The sequence below is a fragment of the Malus domestica genome, chromosome 09 (assembly GCF_042453785.1).
Source record: "Malus domestica chromosome 09, GDT2T_hap1".
NCBI classification, from domain to species: domain Eukaryota; kingdom Viridiplantae; phylum Streptophyta; class Magnoliopsida; order Rosales; family Rosaceae; genus Malus; species Malus domestica.
This window is the reverse complement of record NC_091669.1, coordinates 12,540,624-12,557,989: the sequence shown is the minus strand read 5'-3', so window position 1 is coordinate 12,557,989 and position 17,366 is coordinate 12,540,624. Positions and strand designations below refer to the sequence as shown.

At 37.2% G+C, this 17,366-nt stretch overlaps 2 protein-coding genes and 1 long non-coding RNA gene across 5 annotated transcripts; all 3 read left to right on the top strand.

The window, feature by feature from the left end:
- Window positions 1-1,951: 1,951 nt before the first annotated feature.
- LOC108173149 (protein ANTAGONIST OF LIKE HETEROCHROMATIN PROTEIN 1-like) lies at window positions 1,952-8,212 on the top strand. Of its 3 annotated transcripts, XM_070804685.1 has the most exons (7): window positions 1,968-2,298; window positions 2,640-2,745; window positions 3,310-3,375; window positions 5,076-5,124; window positions 5,452-5,963; window positions 6,058-6,283; window positions 6,378-6,986. In XM_070804685.1, exons 5-7 carry the CDS (start codon window positions 5,454-5,456, stop codon window positions 6,833-6,835), a joined length of 1,194 nt encoding a protein of 397 aa, XP_070660786.1. In that variant the 5' UTR covers window positions 1,968-2,298; window positions 2,640-2,745; window positions 3,310-3,375; window positions 5,076-5,124; window positions 5,452-5,453; the 3' UTR covers window positions 6,836-6,986. The 3 variants fall into 3 exon arrangements, 2 of the variants coding, with proteins under 2 accessions (XP_070660786.1, XP_070660787.1); XR_011571017.1 differs by lacking the exons at window positions 5,452-5,963; window positions 6,058-6,283; window positions 6,378-6,986 and adding exons at window positions 7,071-7,393; window positions 7,491-8,212 and having other exon boundaries at window positions 1,952-2,298; XM_070804686.1 differs by lacking the exons at window positions 5,452-5,963; window positions 6,058-6,283; window positions 6,378-6,986 and adding exons at window positions 7,035-7,393; window positions 7,491-8,212.
- Window positions 8,213-9,303: 1,091 nt separating this feature from the next.
- On the top strand, window positions 9,304-13,285 carry LOC103429256 (metal tolerance protein C4-like). Its single transcript, XM_008367403.4, has 13 exons — window positions 9,304-9,810; window positions 9,927-9,978; window positions 10,094-10,226; window positions 10,316-10,371; window positions 10,706-10,820; window positions 10,957-11,014; window positions 11,091-11,209; window positions 11,593-11,712; window positions 11,955-12,056; window positions 12,138-12,210; window positions 12,555-12,622; window positions 12,739-12,799; window positions 12,897-13,285. Exons 1-13 carry the CDS (start codon window positions 9,534-9,536, stop codon window positions 13,019-13,021), a joined length of 1,359 nt encoding a protein of 452 aa, XP_008365625.3. The 5' UTR covers window positions 9,304-9,533; the 3' UTR covers window positions 13,022-13,285.
- A 448-nt stretch (window positions 13,286-13,733) lies between these two features.
- Window positions 13,734-15,001, top strand: LOC139187972 (uncharacterized). Its single transcript, XR_011571016.1, has 2 exons — window positions 13,734-13,894; window positions 14,297-15,001. It is a non-coding gene; the product is annotated as an uncharacterized lncRNA (long non-coding RNA).
- The last annotated feature ends 2,365 nt before the right edge of the window (window positions 15,002-17,366 follow it).

Genomic DNA, 17,366 nt, shown 5'->3' with positions numbered 1-17,366 from the left:
TTAAGTTTAAATTTATTCACATTCTCCATTATATTACACTTTATGGCTTCGTCACCTTTCAGGTGTCTGCCAGCACAGCTCGATTCAGAGTCCAAGTGGGCATTCTGAATCAGGGTGTGTCATTTTAATAGATTCACAATTCCGTGTGGGTTTTGACAGATTTATATGGATTTCTATTATAGATTTTTATGGATTTGTATAGATTTCCTTCATGGATTTTTTAGTATTTTAGTTGACTCCTACAACATAAAATAAACTTTTTTCCTAATTCACAATCTGAAAGGAACATAAACATATATCTATTGATATAGAAATACAAACCAATGAAATATGTAAATAGAATGGGTCATTGAGAATATTGATCCAAAAGTTTGAATAATTGTAAAGGATAGCTTCTGCTTCAGAACATCGTATCCATTCAAGAATGATGATTTCAAGTTCAAGAACAACATATCCAATCATGAATAATAATATATGTGAAGGAGTACCAAATGGCAAACGAAATTGAATAGGAACATATATGGGCAGCAAAATCCTGGAATAAAAACATTTTAACCACGGCCAAAAAAAAAAAAAAACAAAAAAAAAAACATTTGAACTCAAAAACATGGACACCAATTATTCGTGGAAAAAGAAAAGTGCAAATGGGAAATGCCCAACTCAGAAAATCAAAAGTGCAAATGAGAAAATCCCAGTTCAGAAAAAGCACGAAAGCTAAACAACAAACAACTATAATCCCAATTCAAACAAATTATGGTCCGATTGTTACTCATCTTCCTAGATGAACAAGCCAAGAGCATGAATTCAGAAAAAATACAAAAAACATGCAAAACGCGGGAGTCTACTGGGAAATGCTCTGAACTCATGGTAAGACTGTTCATCTTCCATGGTTTGGTGTGTTGATGGCATTTGGTATTTATATCACCCACTCTCAAATCCATCAAAATCCTTCATTCACAAAAATCCTAGCAAATCTTTAACATTTCTACTACACCTAGATTTGTATGGACTTTTTAAACTTTTAATTGACTAACCATGAATTTGGATACATTCTTTAAATCCTCAAAAATCCTAATTTGACTACCCTATGATTTTAAAATCATTTAAAATCCACGTTCAAACTCCTAATTGACTACACTTTGATTTTAATGTCTATTAAAATACTATCAAATCATAATCTGACTACACTCTCCTAAAAGAAATAGACTGTTAAAGATGCTCTTAAGCCATGAAAAGGGCTAAAGGGCCAAAGAGCTAGAAAATGACTTAATTTCAACAAAACTCAACCCCAACCAAAGACCGGACTAAAAATTAATAAGGCTCACCAATTCCAAATATAGCCAAAAGAGTGTCAAGCTAGCCAAATTTGGCCTAATAGCCAGCCCATTTGCTGGGCCCAACAACGACGTTTTAATCAAACCATCTTGGTCAAATCCTTCTCTCCTCATCGGCGACTCAATATTACGGTATGATATTATTCATCTTTACTTGTAAGTGAGAGGTTTATGATTGATTTTCATCAAATGTGAATTTGAACCACATTATTGCTAGCACATTGTGAAATGTAACTCACTTCCCCACCATTTTAGTGTATCATTCATAATAAATAGATTGGGGGTGGTGTGGGGGGGGTGACCTTTTTCTGAGAACGCTCACACCAACAAAGGGGCATGGACAAAAGAGGAGGATCAACACCTAATTGTGAGAAAGGTCACGCTTTATTTCAATATGGTATAAGTAGTAACTTGATTAAGCCACTCATAAAGGAATGGGCGTAGTTTGTTTGCTCTTTCATAGCAAAGTCGTTATTTCCATGTGCACTTGGCTTTATACTTAGTTTGAGTGAGGATATTTCACTTGAAAGTTTTCGATAACCTTCGTCACATGTCGTTTCCCCAAGCCTTATTTTGTCTTTCTTTCTTAATGGTAGGCTTGTGATTCATTACACTAAGGGGCCGTTTGTTTGACAGGACTAGGGAGGACTGGACTGGACTAGACTATAGTCCCTTGTTTGGTTTGTAGCAGGATTAGTTTTAATGACCTTAGGTCGGACTCGCTCGGATTATTCACCTCCTTACGCGTTCTTAACGAGGAACCCCAGTTTCGGGATGACTCGTAAGCCCTGAGAGAAAGCCGCGAGAGAGTCACTCATCCAAGAACCTACGTCGCTCGTCCTCATCGCTGCGTCTTCCCTCATCGTCGTCCTTGCCCTGCTCCCTCATCGTCATCTTCCTCATTCTGATCTCTGCGCCTTCCCTCATCTGCATCTGCTCGCCCTCATCTGCTCCGACTTGTCTGGTAAACTTCGCATCTTCGCTTTATTTCGTCAATTTGTTTTGCAGATCGTGGTATTACTCAGCTTCATTTGATTTTGTTGTTTTGGGTTTGAGAAATTTTCAATGATAGACCTCTGCACTTGAACAAATTAGGGTTTTGATTTTTAGGTCAAATTAAGATTAGAATTTGGGGTTTTCATATTTCAACTTTTCTTTCAAATCCTCAGGTAGTAAAAACCGCCATCATAAAATTTGCTCAGTGATGAAATCTAAGCCCTGAAATTTTGTTTCTTTTCGCGTTTTCTGAATTGGGTTTTTTGATTTTTCGGGTTTTGATGCTTTGCTTGTTTGGATTTTGTGAAGCAATTTCGTGTCTGGGTTTCACAAGAGGAAGAAGAAGAGGAGAAGGGAAGCTGAGCAGAAGCAAGGAGAGGCATTGCGGCGGAAACGTCTCAAGCTGTGCAAAAAGGTTGGATTTTGTGGCTGTTTTTTGGCCGTTTGATTGCCTATTTTGCATAATGTATAGCTTGTTTACCACTCATTGGATTTTGATAGTTGGTTGATTTGGTTTTTAATCTCATTGTTGCGAAAAGTTGGTGTCTTTGCAAGAGGAATTACATTGAATTATGTTACTACTCTTTGGATTCTGTGAGTGATTTTTATATATACCCCGATTTTGTATATATAAATTGGTACAAGTTATTAGGTTCTTCAAATATTGGCTGCCTTTCAATGTTTAGAACTAACCCAACTTAAATAATGAATAATTTCTCTTTAGTTCTTGAGTGCCCTGCCTTTCTTTCATCTGGATCGTAGAACAGAATATTAGGATATGGCCTTCTCAGAATCTAGAATATGTTTCTAGCACAGTGGATGTTTTCAGGATTTTGTTTTACCTCCACCATGTGCCATCAACAAGTTTATTAGTATAAACGTGTAGGATATGTAATCTATGTTCTATTATCTGCCACTTTAAATCTTACTTCATTTTGTTTGTATTCGGTTTTAATTATTATGCGTTCAATTGTTCCAGGGGAATTCTATATCGACTACAAAGTACAACTTCATTACATTTTTGCCGAAAGGACTCTTTGAACAGGTAATTCACGGGCCTTCAATGAATTTGATTTTAGTTTTCAATCAATCTGCTTGCTGATGCAGTTCGAAGCTTATCTGATTTTTTGTGATGAAGTGTAGTTATATCATTTTGCTATGCGTTATGCATAAACAAATTTACTAGAGTGTATGTATGCACTGTGTATGTATGCAGTGTGTGTGTGTAGTGTAGTTATATCATTTTATTTTGTCATGGTCCTGAGAAGTTGTTACACTGCCAGTGTGTATGTATGCAGTGTGTGTGTGTAGTGTATGTAGTGTGTGTGTGTAGTGTATGTAGTGTGTGTATGTATGTACTGTGTTTGCAGTGTGTATGTATGCAGTGTGTGTGTGTAGTGTGTTTGCAGTGTGTGTGTGCAGGGTGTATGCAGTGTGTATGTATGCAGTGTGTGTGTGTAGTGTATGTAGTGTGTGTAGTGTATGTAGTGTGTGTATATGTGTAGTGTTTGCAGTGTGTATGTATGCAGTGTGTGTGTAGTGTGTTTGCAGTGTGTGTGTGCAGGGTGTATGCAGTGTGTGTGTACTTGCAGGGTGTGTGTGTAGTGTATGTTTGCAGTGTGTATGTATGCAGTGTGTGTGTGTAGTGTGTTTGCAGTGTATGTTTGCAGTGTGTATGTATGCAGTGTGTGTGTGTAGTGTGTTTGCAGTGTGTGTGTGCAGGGTGTATGCAGTGTGTATGTATGCAGTGTGTGTGTGTAGTGTATGTAATGTGTGTAGTGTATGTAGTGTGTGTATATGTGTAGTGTTTGCAGTATGTATGTATGCAGTGTGTGTGTGTAGTGTGTTTGCAGTGTGTGTGTGCAGGGTGTATGCAGTGTGTGTGTACTTGCAGGGTGTGTGTGTAGTGTATGTTTGCAGTGTGTATATATGCAGTGTGTGTGTGTAGTGTGTTTGCAGTGTATGTTTGCAGTGTGTATGTATGCAGTGTGTGTGTGTAGTGTGTTTGCAGTGTGTGTGTGCAGGGTGTATGCAGTGTGTATGTATGCAGTGTGTGTGTGTAGTGTATGTAATGTGTGTAGTGTATGTAGTGTGTGTATATGTGTAGTGTTTGCAGTGTGTATGTATGCAGTGTGTGTGTGTAGTGTGTTTGCAGTGTGTGTGTGCAGGGTGTATGCAGTGTGTGTGTACTTGCAGGGTGTGTGTGTAGTGTATGTTTACAGTGTGTATGTATGCAGTGTGTGTGTTGTGTGTTTGCAGTGTGTGTGTGCAGGGTGTATGCAGTGTGTGTGTACTTGCAGGGTGTGTGTGTAGTGTATGTTTGCAGTGTGTATGTATGCAGTGTGTGTGTGTAGTGTGTTTGCAGTGTGTGTGTGCAGGGTGTATGCAGTGTGTATGTATGCAGTGTGTGTGTGTAGTGTATGTAGTGTGTGTATATGTGTAGTGTTTGCAGTGTGTATGTATGCAGTGTGTGTGTGTAGTGTGTTTGCAGTGTGTATGTATGCAGGGTGTATGCAGTGTGTGTGTACTTGCAGGGTGTGTGTGTAGTGTATGCAGTGTGTGTGTGTAGTGTATGTAGTGTGTGTATGCACTGTATGCAGTGTGTGTATGTATGTATGCAGTGTGTGTATGTATGTATGCAGTGTGTGTGTGTACTTGGTTTATAACCATGATATTACAATGTGAATGTTTTGTATTGTGTGGGGTTGATGCTGAATTGCAATTTTTTGTGGTTGTTGGTTGCAGAGAAGAGGAGCATAAACGGAAGGCTAAGGCTAAGGCTACTGCATTACAGGTGTCCTTTAATTTCCCTTTTCACATGCAATGCCTAGCAATGATAGCAATCCTCATACTAGTGTTCTTAGACACATGTTTATAGATGTATAAGAGTAGAACATTTTGAATATGATGCCTCGGGTTAATGAAAACTTTTTTTTTTCAACGCCACCTGTATATTTGTTGCCTCGGGTTAATGAAAACTTTTTTTTTTTTCAACTCCACCTGTATATTTGTTGCCTCGGGTTAATGAAAACTTTTTTTTTTTCAACGCCACCTGTATATTTGTTGCCTCGGGTTAATGATCTAGTTAATTTGTTTTTTGTTTTTTGTTTTGTTTGGATAGATATGGATCGAAGGAAGCTTTTATTGATCTTATTGTTAGAGATGTCTTATTTGGAGACAATTTGTATTTGTACGATTCTTGTGGTGATGATGCTACGTGGCAAACAGAGACATGTTGAACGACCCACATTGACTAACCGTTCACTTATTAGACGAGAGATTAGTTTGTGTTATCTGAATGGTATAATAGGGAATACTGATACTGAATGTGTCAACGAATTGAGAATGGATAGAAGGACTTTTGGCATATTATGCGACTTACTTCGTCAAGATGGGAGGGTAAAAACTGATGGTTTGGTGTCTGTAGAGGAACAGGTGTGTATGACTTTACAAATATTAGCACATCATACTAAGAATCGTAGTGTTGGCGGTAGATTTTATAGGTCGGGAGAGACTATAAGTAGGTATTTCAATAGCGTATTGCAAGGAATTTTGCGATTACAAGGTATCCTACTAAAAGTCCCCCAGCCTGTGCCTATTGATTCTACAGATCCTAGGTGGCGATGTTTTAAGGTATGATGAGAATTTTTTTTCATTTTCCCTAAGCTTTAACTCTTCATTCCCTTTGTATAAATTAACAAAAACTTTTTTATTTTTTATTTTTAAGAATTGCTTGGGAGCATTGGATGGAACACACATTGATGTGCATGTACCTGAAATTGACAAACCAAGATACCGAACAAGAAAGGGTCGAGTCGCAACTAATGTGTTAGGTGTGTGTTCAGGAGATATGCAGTTCATATATGTGTTTCCGGGGTGGGAGGGTTCTGCATCAGACTCTAGAGTGCTACATGATGCAATTAGTAGGCCTAATGGTTTTAAGGTACCAGCGGGTAAGACTATTACTTAGTCTCAACTTTGTAAGTTAGGTTTAGTTCTGTTTGTCAACTACAAAACACTAATAAGGTCTATTTTTTTTTTCATTAGGTTGTTATTACCTTGTAGATGGTGGTTATACAAATGGTGAAGGATTCCTTGCACCCTATAGAGGAATACCTTATCATTTATCTGAATGGGAGGGACGAACACCTTCTAATAAGGAAGAATATTTTAACATGAAGCATTCTAAGGCAAGGAATGTAATTGAACGCTGTTTTGGCCTGCTAAAAGGAAGGTGGTCGATACTAAGGAGTCCATCTTTCTATCCGATAAGGACACAAGGTCAAATAATTACCGCTTGTTGCCTACTACACAATCTTATTAGGCAAGAGATGTCTGTAGATCCAATGGAGAATTTGCCAATAATAGAAGATAGACAAAATACAGAAGAAGGTGAATATGTTGGTAGTGTTCAAACATCGGACCAGTGGACTGCAATGAGGAATGATATGGCTCAGGAAATGTATAATGAGTGGAGAGCAATTAGGAACCAGCAACCGAACTAGCTATATGTGTTAATGATAACATTTTATTTTAGTATTCCTTTTTTATCATGCATTTGTTAGATATTAGCACAATGATTGGATGGTATGCAAATTAATTGGATGTTATGCAAGTTGATTGGATATTATGCAAGTTGATTGGATATTATGCAAATTGATTATTTGTATGGTATTTTCCTTCATTAAAATATTTTTTGTTTAGGTATGGATAACGAAAATTTTTTGAATGCTACTCAAGAGCCAAAAGGAAGAAGGCGTAAATGGGAAGCATTTGAGGAAGAAGTATTACTAGGAGTTCTTGAGGATTTTGTTGCTCGGAAGCAACGGTGTGACACCGGTGCTTTCAAACAAGGTACTTTGGTTGAAATAGCAAAAGCTGTCAATGTTTTATGTCCTCATTCAAATATAAAGGCAAATCCACATATTGAATCCAAGTTGAAGAAATGGAAAAAAACATATAGTATGGTCGTTGACATGATAAACACAAGTGGATTTGCATGGAATGATGTCAAAAAGTGCGTTGAAGTTGACAGTGATGACGCATGGCAAACTTATGTGCAGGTTCATATCCTATTTTATTTATGCATTAGTTATATTCTTGCTGCTATATTTGTTACGCATGCTAAATTTTAGTTTTGCTATGTTGATATAATCTTAGAGAAATAAAGAAGCCGATGGATGGAGAAGCAAACCTTTTCCACTGTTTGATAGATTTGCATATATATTTGGAAAAGATCGGGCTACGGGTAATGTAGCCGAAACCCCTGCTCAAATGATGGAGGAACAAAGTCATGATCATGTTGGTGAAAGTGATATTGGAGGTGAAAATTTTGTTTCTTCAATGAACCAACAAAGCCAACAAAGCACCCCATCTGAAAATAGCCAAAGAAAGAGGAAAAGAGCTGTGGGAAGTTCAAATGATGGAACCGAGGCAATTATCAGTGGACTGAAAGATTTTTATGTTGAAAGTGGGAAGAGGATGCAAATGGTAACTGAAGCTTTAGTTCAAGGTACTGCAGATCATACTGACATAGCTAATGAACTTGAAGCAATGGGTCTCTCTCCTATGGATCAAATTGATGCATTGTCTCTTATTTTGGATAAACCAAAAAATGTGGGAGTGTTCAGGGCAATCAAACCGGAACTCAAGAAAGTGTTCGTCCAAAGGCTTTTAAGCGACAACGCAAGCGGATGAGGATTTTAGCTAATGTTAACATGGATGTATTTTAATAACGTTAACATGGATGTATTTTATTAATCATACAATCTTATGTTATGACTTATAACTTAGCTTTGCACTAGTATTTTGGCTTATGTTAACTAGCCATTTTGTAAATTATGGAGATCTATTTTGGCTAATGTTAACTAGGATTTTCTAAATTATGGAGATCTTATGTACTTGTATTTGTTGAAGTTGCATGTATTGGGCACTATTATTTTTCTTCTGTTGGGTGATAGAGTTTAAATCAAGCTACATTTGCAAATTAAACCCAATTCTATTAGCAGGTAATAGAAACAAAACAATTGTCAATTTTTTTTAAGATTCATAATATACATGGCAAAAATATGCTCCAATTAACCCATATCATGAGATTTGTAGCATTACTCTATTACACAATGGCAAAAATTTGTAGTCCTAGTCTAAGCAAACACAAATATGGTGAACAGTACTGTTTTTCTTATCCTGCTTCATAGTCCGAGACTGCACCAAACGCTTCACTAAGTTAGTCCAGCTTAGTCCAGTCTAAGCCAGTCCAGCTTAGTCCCGGCAGCTAGTCCAGTCCGAGACAGTCCGACGCAACAAACGCACCCTAAAGGTTTTAACGAGAAATAGAAATTAATCGTTCAACGTCTGCCTGTTCTCTCCTCTTCAATTCTCGAAGAAGAACCAGCATTCAATCTTGTAAACTAATCGAGACCAAAATATTAACTAACAAATTTAAAAAATAAAATTGAAATGAATAAATTATTAAAAAGATGATATATGAATAGGTCATCAAATTATGAATAGGTGTCATCATATTATTTATTAAAAAATAATTTTTTGCATGGTCAAAATTCTAGATGGAGGTTATATACCCATTCAACACCTTTCTTCGTCATTATTCCTCCATTTTGACTGGTTGGCTGTTGCATAAGGGAAAATTTTAATTTTTTTTATGATAAAACGATAGCATTATTGGTTAAATGTTAAATTAAGAAGCCGACGAAGTTCGAATCCACACTAGAATGCAAAAGTACAACTCCTTTCCACCCAATGGTTAAGAACAACTTGCGGAAAATTTTAATTATGATTTAATTTTTAATTTTTAACTTTTTTGGGATAAATTTTTAGTTATGACGGGAATACAAATGATACCTTACGTATTTTAATAGGAGTGGTGATAAATTTTATTTTTTAAGTTATTAATTTTTTAGCACACATATCCCACATCATTTGTATAATGACACGTGATTTATCACTGTATACCGGTCCGACCGAAAAATGTCTCATTTTTTTTGGGGGCGGAATTGGTTACCGTTTTCTACGAGCAAAAGCATCTCTTTAGCTCACTGTCACACCACCTTCAATCTCTCTCTGCGTCTCTTCACTATTTTCTCCAAACCCAGAAAACCCTAAACCATTCCCAACCTCAAAACCCTAAAACAATCGAAATGCAGTAGCTTTCTGAGAATCCATGAACATTTCCATGCAGATGAGATGAGAACGTCCTCCTACACTCTCGTCTCCCGCCTTCGCCCCACCCACCGCTTCAGTCCTCGCTGCTCCTCCCAATTTCTGCTCTTTCACTACTCAGACCCCAAGGACGACGATCGCAGCGTCCCCCAAAACGCTCCGTTTAGCTCCTCGGCTCACACTCTGCTGCGCGGCCTGGTTTCCTCGGCTGCTTGCTCGAAACGGGTGGTCTTGCCGGACTTGGTTTCTTCGGGTAGTGTTGCTCTTGGTCAACAGAAGCAGCAGCACTTGCTTCATCGCAGTAGGTTCCTTTTTCGATTTTGGAGTTCATGAAATTTTGTTTGGAAAGTGATGAATTTGTCAATTTTAGCTGAAGATTTTGTGCATTTGGGTAATTGGGTATGTTTTGATTTTCAGACTTCTTTACTAGAGCTAAGCAGGTGAAGATTGAATTCAATGACCAGCATAGGTACTGAGCCCGGAAATGTCTGCAAATTTTCATTTTGTAAATTTTTATTGTTTGTTTCTTTAATTTCTTGGAATTGTATTGAACTCTTATGTTTTCCATTAAATCTATATGCTAGTCAAAGGGCAGTCACAACTGCATTGTGGTGCAACTTCCTTGTATTTTCTCTCAAGTTTGGTGTCTGGTTATCGACCTCTAGCCATGTTATGTTTGCTGAAGTTGTGCACTCGGTTGCGGATTTTGCAAATCAGGTATTCTAAGTCAATGTTGTTGTGATTTTGCATTTCACGATTGAATCGATTCATTGATGCAGAGAAACTAATCCATGTTGACATTGTAGGCGCTTCTTGCTTATGGTTTGAGTAGCTCAAGGCGCGCACCGGATGCTCTCCACCCGTGAGCCTTTCTATACCGTGATCATCGTTGATCTTCATTAGATTTTATTGTTTCATTTGTGTTTTTATCAACACAAGTTTTGCATTAGGTAACAGTTTTAAGAAAGGTTTCCGAAGGAAGAAATCTATTACCTAGAATAAGACTTAGCCATTAGTTAGACTGGTTTAAGCACTTTTATGATCTAGAATACTCACTCTAGTGGAATTGGATGTTGCAAGTGCATAATATAGAGGTCAAGAGCTGTGATTAGAAATTAACTACATGCCTATATATTATTTTCTGCTCGCACTAAAAATTAGTTTTAATTGTCACGCTATGTCTTTGATTCTGGCAGTTATGGATACTCCAAGGAAAGATTTGTCTGGTCTTTGATATCTGCTGTTGGTATCTTTTGTCTTGGTTCGGGTGCGACTATCGTTCATGGAGTTCAAAACTTGTGGACTTCACAGGTTATTACTAATTGAGTTTTTACTTGGCAAACTTTTGTTACTGAAACCTATTTGTACTTTTTTTTTCTTCTAATGTCTTACGTTTAATTTCTTAGCTTATCTGATGTGTTTGTAAATTCTATTGCGGTTTGCTCAGCCTCCTCCAAATAGTCAGTATGCAGCTCTTGTGATTGGTGGCTCATTTATTATTGAAGGTACAACTCAATGCATATGCTTATATTATTTCCTTTTCACGTTCCCCCGCTTTTAACCTTTGCATCCATTCCTTAGGTGCTTCTCTTCTTGTTGCCATACAAGCTGTCAAGAAAGGTGCAGCTGCTGAGGGCATGAAATTGAGAGACTTTATATGGCGCGGACACGATCCCACATCTGTTGCAGTCATGACAGAGGTAATACACTGGGTTGTTGTTTCTTTATTCTCATTTGGTTGTTGGAAATTTTTTGTTTATGTTATTGCAAAGAAAGAAATGATTAGGTATAGAAATGGAGACGAATGAAAGTTTCAGTAACACCAATTAGTAAATTCGAGTCTACTTAATTGCAAGAAACTATCTCAAGCAGTCAAACCCAACGTGTAATGTTGTTGAAACCCTTCATTAACGTAGCATAAGCCTAGAGTTTGATTGAGAAATGATGAAGCCACACATATATTTCGTAGTTTCATTCTCTACATGTTAGCAGTTGTCAAGTTACTTTTCAGTAGGTGATTGAATACAATTATGCTGGTATGAAACAAGCTATTATCCCTTTGTAAAATATCTCATGTATGCAGGATGGCGCAGCTGTAACTGGTCTTGCTATTGCTGCGGCATCACTGGTTGCAGTGAATAGAACAGGAAATGCAATTTATGACCCCATAGGATCGATTGTAGTTGGCAACCTACTTGGAATGGTACGTGATGCTTCTTTCCATAAAAAATTATGCAGAAACTGTAATAGAATACCACATTGCTGTCTAAAAAATGAAGTGAATATCTGCAATACAATGCTGATTTTGAAGTTGTCTGAGTACCAAATGCTGGGTATTCAGAAAGAAAAAAAGAAAAAAAAAAGAAACCTAAGTAACACAACACATTCTGACTCAGACCCGCAGTGAAACTGTGATTATACAACTGATTTGAATCTACCATGCAGGTGGCTATTTTTCTGATCCAAAGGAATCGACATGCTTTGATTGGCAGGGCAATGGACGACCATGATATGGAGAAGGTTCTCCAGTTTTTGAAAAATGACCCGGTATAATTATGCTAAATGATTTTGGTAATTGATATACCTTCATGCTTTTAAGGTTATTTAATATAACTGATTTTGTTATAGGTTGTGGATTCTCTATATGATTGCAAAAGTGAGGTGATTGGTCCTGGATTCTTCAGATTTAAGGCTGAAATAGGTGACTTTCTTTCATCTTGTCTTCTTTATTTGTTTGATTCATTTTGGGTTAGGTTAACACGTTTTCTAACAAACCACTGTTGTTCTGGTATTCATAGTTTTGGCTGAATTTGTAAATAAAGTGTATCATGATCTTTATTGTTAGCAACGTATTGAAACTATCAACATGCAGACGTTTGCAGCGTTTTAACTTAACGATGACATATTTCATTTGCAATTTGATTACCACTAAAACTGAAATTTATTACTTCAACTATATGTTCTTCCTCCATACTTCACATTATTTTACATTTGGCATTATTGGGATATCAGTGTGATATAATGGTCGCTATCTGCATGGTACAGATTTCAATGGAGTGGTGGTAGTTCAAAATTATCTCTCTAGGACTGGGCGTGAAGAATGGGCGAGACAGGTTAACCATTTCTATATTTTTTGAAACTTTCTTCGACCTGGAGTTTCATTCTAAATGTTTTACTCATATTATTGGTGTATGAGCTGATTTCTGCGTGTTATGTGGATGCGATGCAGTTTTGTGAAGCTGCAAAGGAGAAGGATGATACTGCATTGCTTAAAATGATGTCAAACTATGGTATGTGTTCAAGTGTATATTTTTATGTACTTTTTAAAATCGTTTTGATGACCGAGTTCAACGTGCAATACATTATGAACTTCATCTCCCATTGCAGGTGAAGAGGTAGTGACAGCGTTAGGAAGTGAAGTTGATAGATTGGAAAAGGAGATCCAAGCACTTGTTCCTGGTATACGGCATGTTGATATCGAGGCACACAATCCAATAGAACTATCCCCATGATTCACATGTTTATATTTCTGTGGTAACGTTTGATCAACTCTTTTCAGAAAATCTGTTGTGCTACCTTTCATTTTATGACATGAACGGCTTTTTGCTTCGTTTAGGCAGGATGTAGAAACATGTATACGAACTGCCAATACTTATGTTAGAGATACCACGTAAATTTTCTTGTGCGCGATTGGCAGTTCGCTGAACTTTAGCCATGGTTATGCAAAATTGTATAAACATCCACACAAAGCCTATTTTCATGGAACTTTAGCCCCAGCACAAGCTTCTTTAAATTCATTCTGGACATTGTACAGATCTTCGAACCAACAGTTCATTGATTAGTGTCTGAAAAACTGCTCGAATTACAGCGGTATGGGTTGACTTTGAGGCGTGATTTGCCACTTTGGGTGGCGGCATGGGTTGGGTATGGTCTGGGATTTGAGCCGGGTTGGAGAGGTGGCTGGACGGCTGCTCTCGCGTAGTCGTTAGGTGAAGGTGCACTTACTACTGGTTTGGTATTGAGATGCTTTTATAAAAAGTGGGTATTGAAAAAAGCTGAGCTCAAAAATATGTATGGTAAACATTTAAAAATAGCTTATTTTTACAGTTTTGGGTGAAAAAAAATTGAAAACGTGAAGCAGCAAAAATGAGCTTATTCTTACATTACAGCAGAAACAGTTTTTTTTTCAAAGCATAACAATACCAAATCAGTTCTTAATGTAACGATGAAGCACATAGGCATTTAGGCAAGGGCTCCATAAGTTTGTATCCTGTTGGCGGTTCACATGTGAAAAATTAGGCCTCAATGTCTACGCCCATATACCTTGAATCTTCTTCCAAAGAAGTTGCTAGCAATTGCCACTTATATATCATTGCAGACTACTGGTATTCATCTTTACTCTCAATCTCATCACTCTTTTAGATGGATTGATGACAAATTTAATGTATAGCTCATTGTGTGGTTTAGCATAAATTCCTCTTCCCAAAATCCTTGTACCAAAATGAGAAAATAAAGGATAAATTACATTTTACCACTTTAATTTTGGATCACATAATAATTTCATATCTCATCTTTTGAACATTACAATGTTATATATCAATTTATGAATTTATTGTAATGTCAAACTTATGTTAATTTTTCTATCAATTTAATTGTTAAACGATGATGTGCAGCGCAGAGCCAACTCACTTTTAAATAATAAAATAGAATTTGGAAAAAATGAAAACAAAATTGAAATCTTAAAAATAAAAAATGAAGAAATTAAGGATTTTTTTTTTTTTTTGCAGCCTTCGTCCCTAATCGTCCACAGGGGTTCAAGGCAATCGGGTCTGGTACGATGTGGGGGCAACGTCAATGGATTTGGTGCTTTCTGGTTTTGGGTTCGTGCAGTGGTCAAGGCGGCAACAGTTCAAAACCATGAGATCTCGATTCAGGATAAAGCAGCAATGGTTAGGTCAGGCAAACGGTGCAGATCAGATTCGGGTGCAAAACAGTGGTGGTAGCGGTTCTTGAGAAGCAGCGGGTCATCGGTTCTGATCAGGCGAACCTAGTGGCAGCGATGCGGGTTCTGAGAACGAGTCGATTCAGGCGGCGAAGACGGCTCTAGCGCGACGCAGCTACAGACCCTCAGCTTCAGCCCTCGTCCGTCACCTAATTTTCCCGATTATTTTTGCATTCAATTTCACAAATCCATTATACTGAATAAACTCATGAGGGAAGATGGAGTTTTCGAAGAAAAGTTGAGTGAGGTTAGGGAGCTGAAGAGGACGGTGGGGAAAGGGCTGGCGAGGTTGGCGCTGGGAAAACGAGGGAGCGGATGATTGGGGACGACGGCGGCCAAAAAGAAATCCTTTCAAATTTTTTTTCTTCTATTTTTTTATTTTTTTTGTGGTTTGAACTAGCAAGGCTTTAACACCAAGCCCTTCACCACTGTAGTTAATTCTTTCAAATTTTGATTTTTTTTAAAAAAAAAATTCTGGATTTTATTTTATTATTTAAATGGAAGTGGGTCGACGGGCTACCACATCATCATTTAGCAGTTAAATTGACATATAATTTAACATAAGTCTAATTTTCTTCAATTCATTCACCCCGATAACCAAAATCAAAATAATTGTGCTAAAAAATAAAAATAAGTGTGTGGATAACACTATCCTAATAAATAAAGCGTTTCTTGACAATATTAAGCATAAATATGTAATAATGATTTTGAATTCTAAGAGCATCTTTAAAGGAGAAGTCAAAATGTCCAAATTAGCAATAAGGGTAACAAAAGACAATATTAATGTTTTCCAACCGAGATGCCAAATCTGATGTGGCATGACATAAAATGATATCTCTTCCCCTTACTGCCAAATTTGACAGCACTTTCAAAATTTTTAATTAATTATTAAATACTTTTTATTTATTTTTAATGGTTTAAAGCAGTATCCTTTTGTTTCTTTTCATTCCCAATGCAAAGAAAATACATATGAATTTTTATTTCATGTTTAAAATTTGGCATATCGGTTGGAGAGTAAAATTTTAAAAGATGTCAAAGTACCACGTAAGCCTTCAAATTTAAATTTTAGATTTAAAATTTGACATCTCACGTAAGCCTTCAAATTTAAATTTTAAATTTTAAATTTAACATCTCTTTTGAAGATGGTCTAAAATCAATTTTTAATGTTTTCTTGACGAACACTTTCATTTTCCTTTTTCAAAAGCCCTTAATCTCCGGTAAAAGTGCTTCCTAGAGACGCAATCCCAAATGAACTCGAAACCCATTGATTGACAGTTCATATGCTTTATATAATGACCATTGATTTTCTTTCCACTAATTACTAGTCGGTATTTGGTAGTGACACTCTATGGGTGGATGACATTTTCATTGACGTTTCAAATTTGGACGAAGAAAAAGGGAACCGCGTGAACCCCGGGCTAAGTTTGGTGGCTTTGGACCGAGTCAATCTTTCACACTTCGTGGAACTTTCTGCATCCTTCCAGGAAGATAACGTATTAATTTACTTACCCTATTACCTGTTCCCAGCAACACAAACAACCAAACAAAAAGTAGCATACGAGCGGCAGTTTCCCTGAAAAATGTAGACTATGCAAAACACGAACGTTGACAGATATACCAAATGCATATAAAGAGAGGGAAGACAGACAGAGAGATTGGTATAGATTTAGAGAATGAGTGTGTTATCAGTGTTCGATCTGCGAGAAAAGGTGGTAGGTAAGAAAGGAGCAGCAGCGGCTTGCCCCTACTGCGGAGGGCCAGTTATGGGATGGGACTTCGACGCTCACTTGCTCTTTTGTTTCATCCCCATTTCCCACAAAACCAAGAGGAAGTTCTACTGCACCATTTGTTCCAGTCGCCTTTTTCCTGCTGTCTCTTGATCCCTACAACGGAAGGGGACTGATATACATATATATATATATATATATGTGTGTGTGTGTCATTGTGTAAGTGTGCGGATTTTCATTGTTGTTTTATTGTGATTTGGAGAAGAAAGACGAGAGTTGAACTCTCATCACGAGAAGCACGCAACAAGTGCCCGTGCTTCCCCTTAATTAATTAGTTTGCATCAACAATATTGATTATGTAAACACTACAAAGGTATATCGATCACTAGTTTTCAACTTTACATTATGGTTTGAACAAAACATGAAACTCGTTAAATTGTATAATATTGTCTGATTATGACAATTATTACACTGCGTCCGATGGGAACAAAATACAAAGAGCCTCATTCTTAGAGATGGTCAACTAAACTTTCAAATCGAGATTATAAATTTAGTTCAAGTGCTAAAAAAAAGTAGCATAAGAGGTCAATATCGTGGGCAAAGCTGATTTTGTCACATTCACCTGGTCATATACGCCCTACCGGACCAATATAGTCACCCTAATTGGAGCCTCCTCCACGCCGAAGCCGTTGATGGAGGAGGAGATTGGGTACCTGCACTTGAGATTAGTTCAAGAGTCAGCGGAAAATGGGTTAGGAAGTTTAGGTCAAGAGTTCGATTTCCTTCCTAAATCCCGTATAACTGAACAGAGAAAAATAGATGGTACTAGGTGGTGTGTGAGAATAAATAAATACGGGCATGCTATATTGCTACCTTCCCTCCAAGTCATAGTTTATAATTAAAAAAGGACCACAAGATTTGCCTAATTCCAAATACTATTCACCAACTCAAAGTCAATCTCTTAGACTTCCAAGGAAACGATATTCTCAACCCATATACGTACCCTCCTCACATCGACCTAAAACCTCAAAGCCTTCCATTGGATTAGAACGTAAGATTTTCAAAGTTGACTGTAAATTGAAAGGAAAACTAATGAAAGAGATTTGAAAACTTTGAGTTTTAACGATA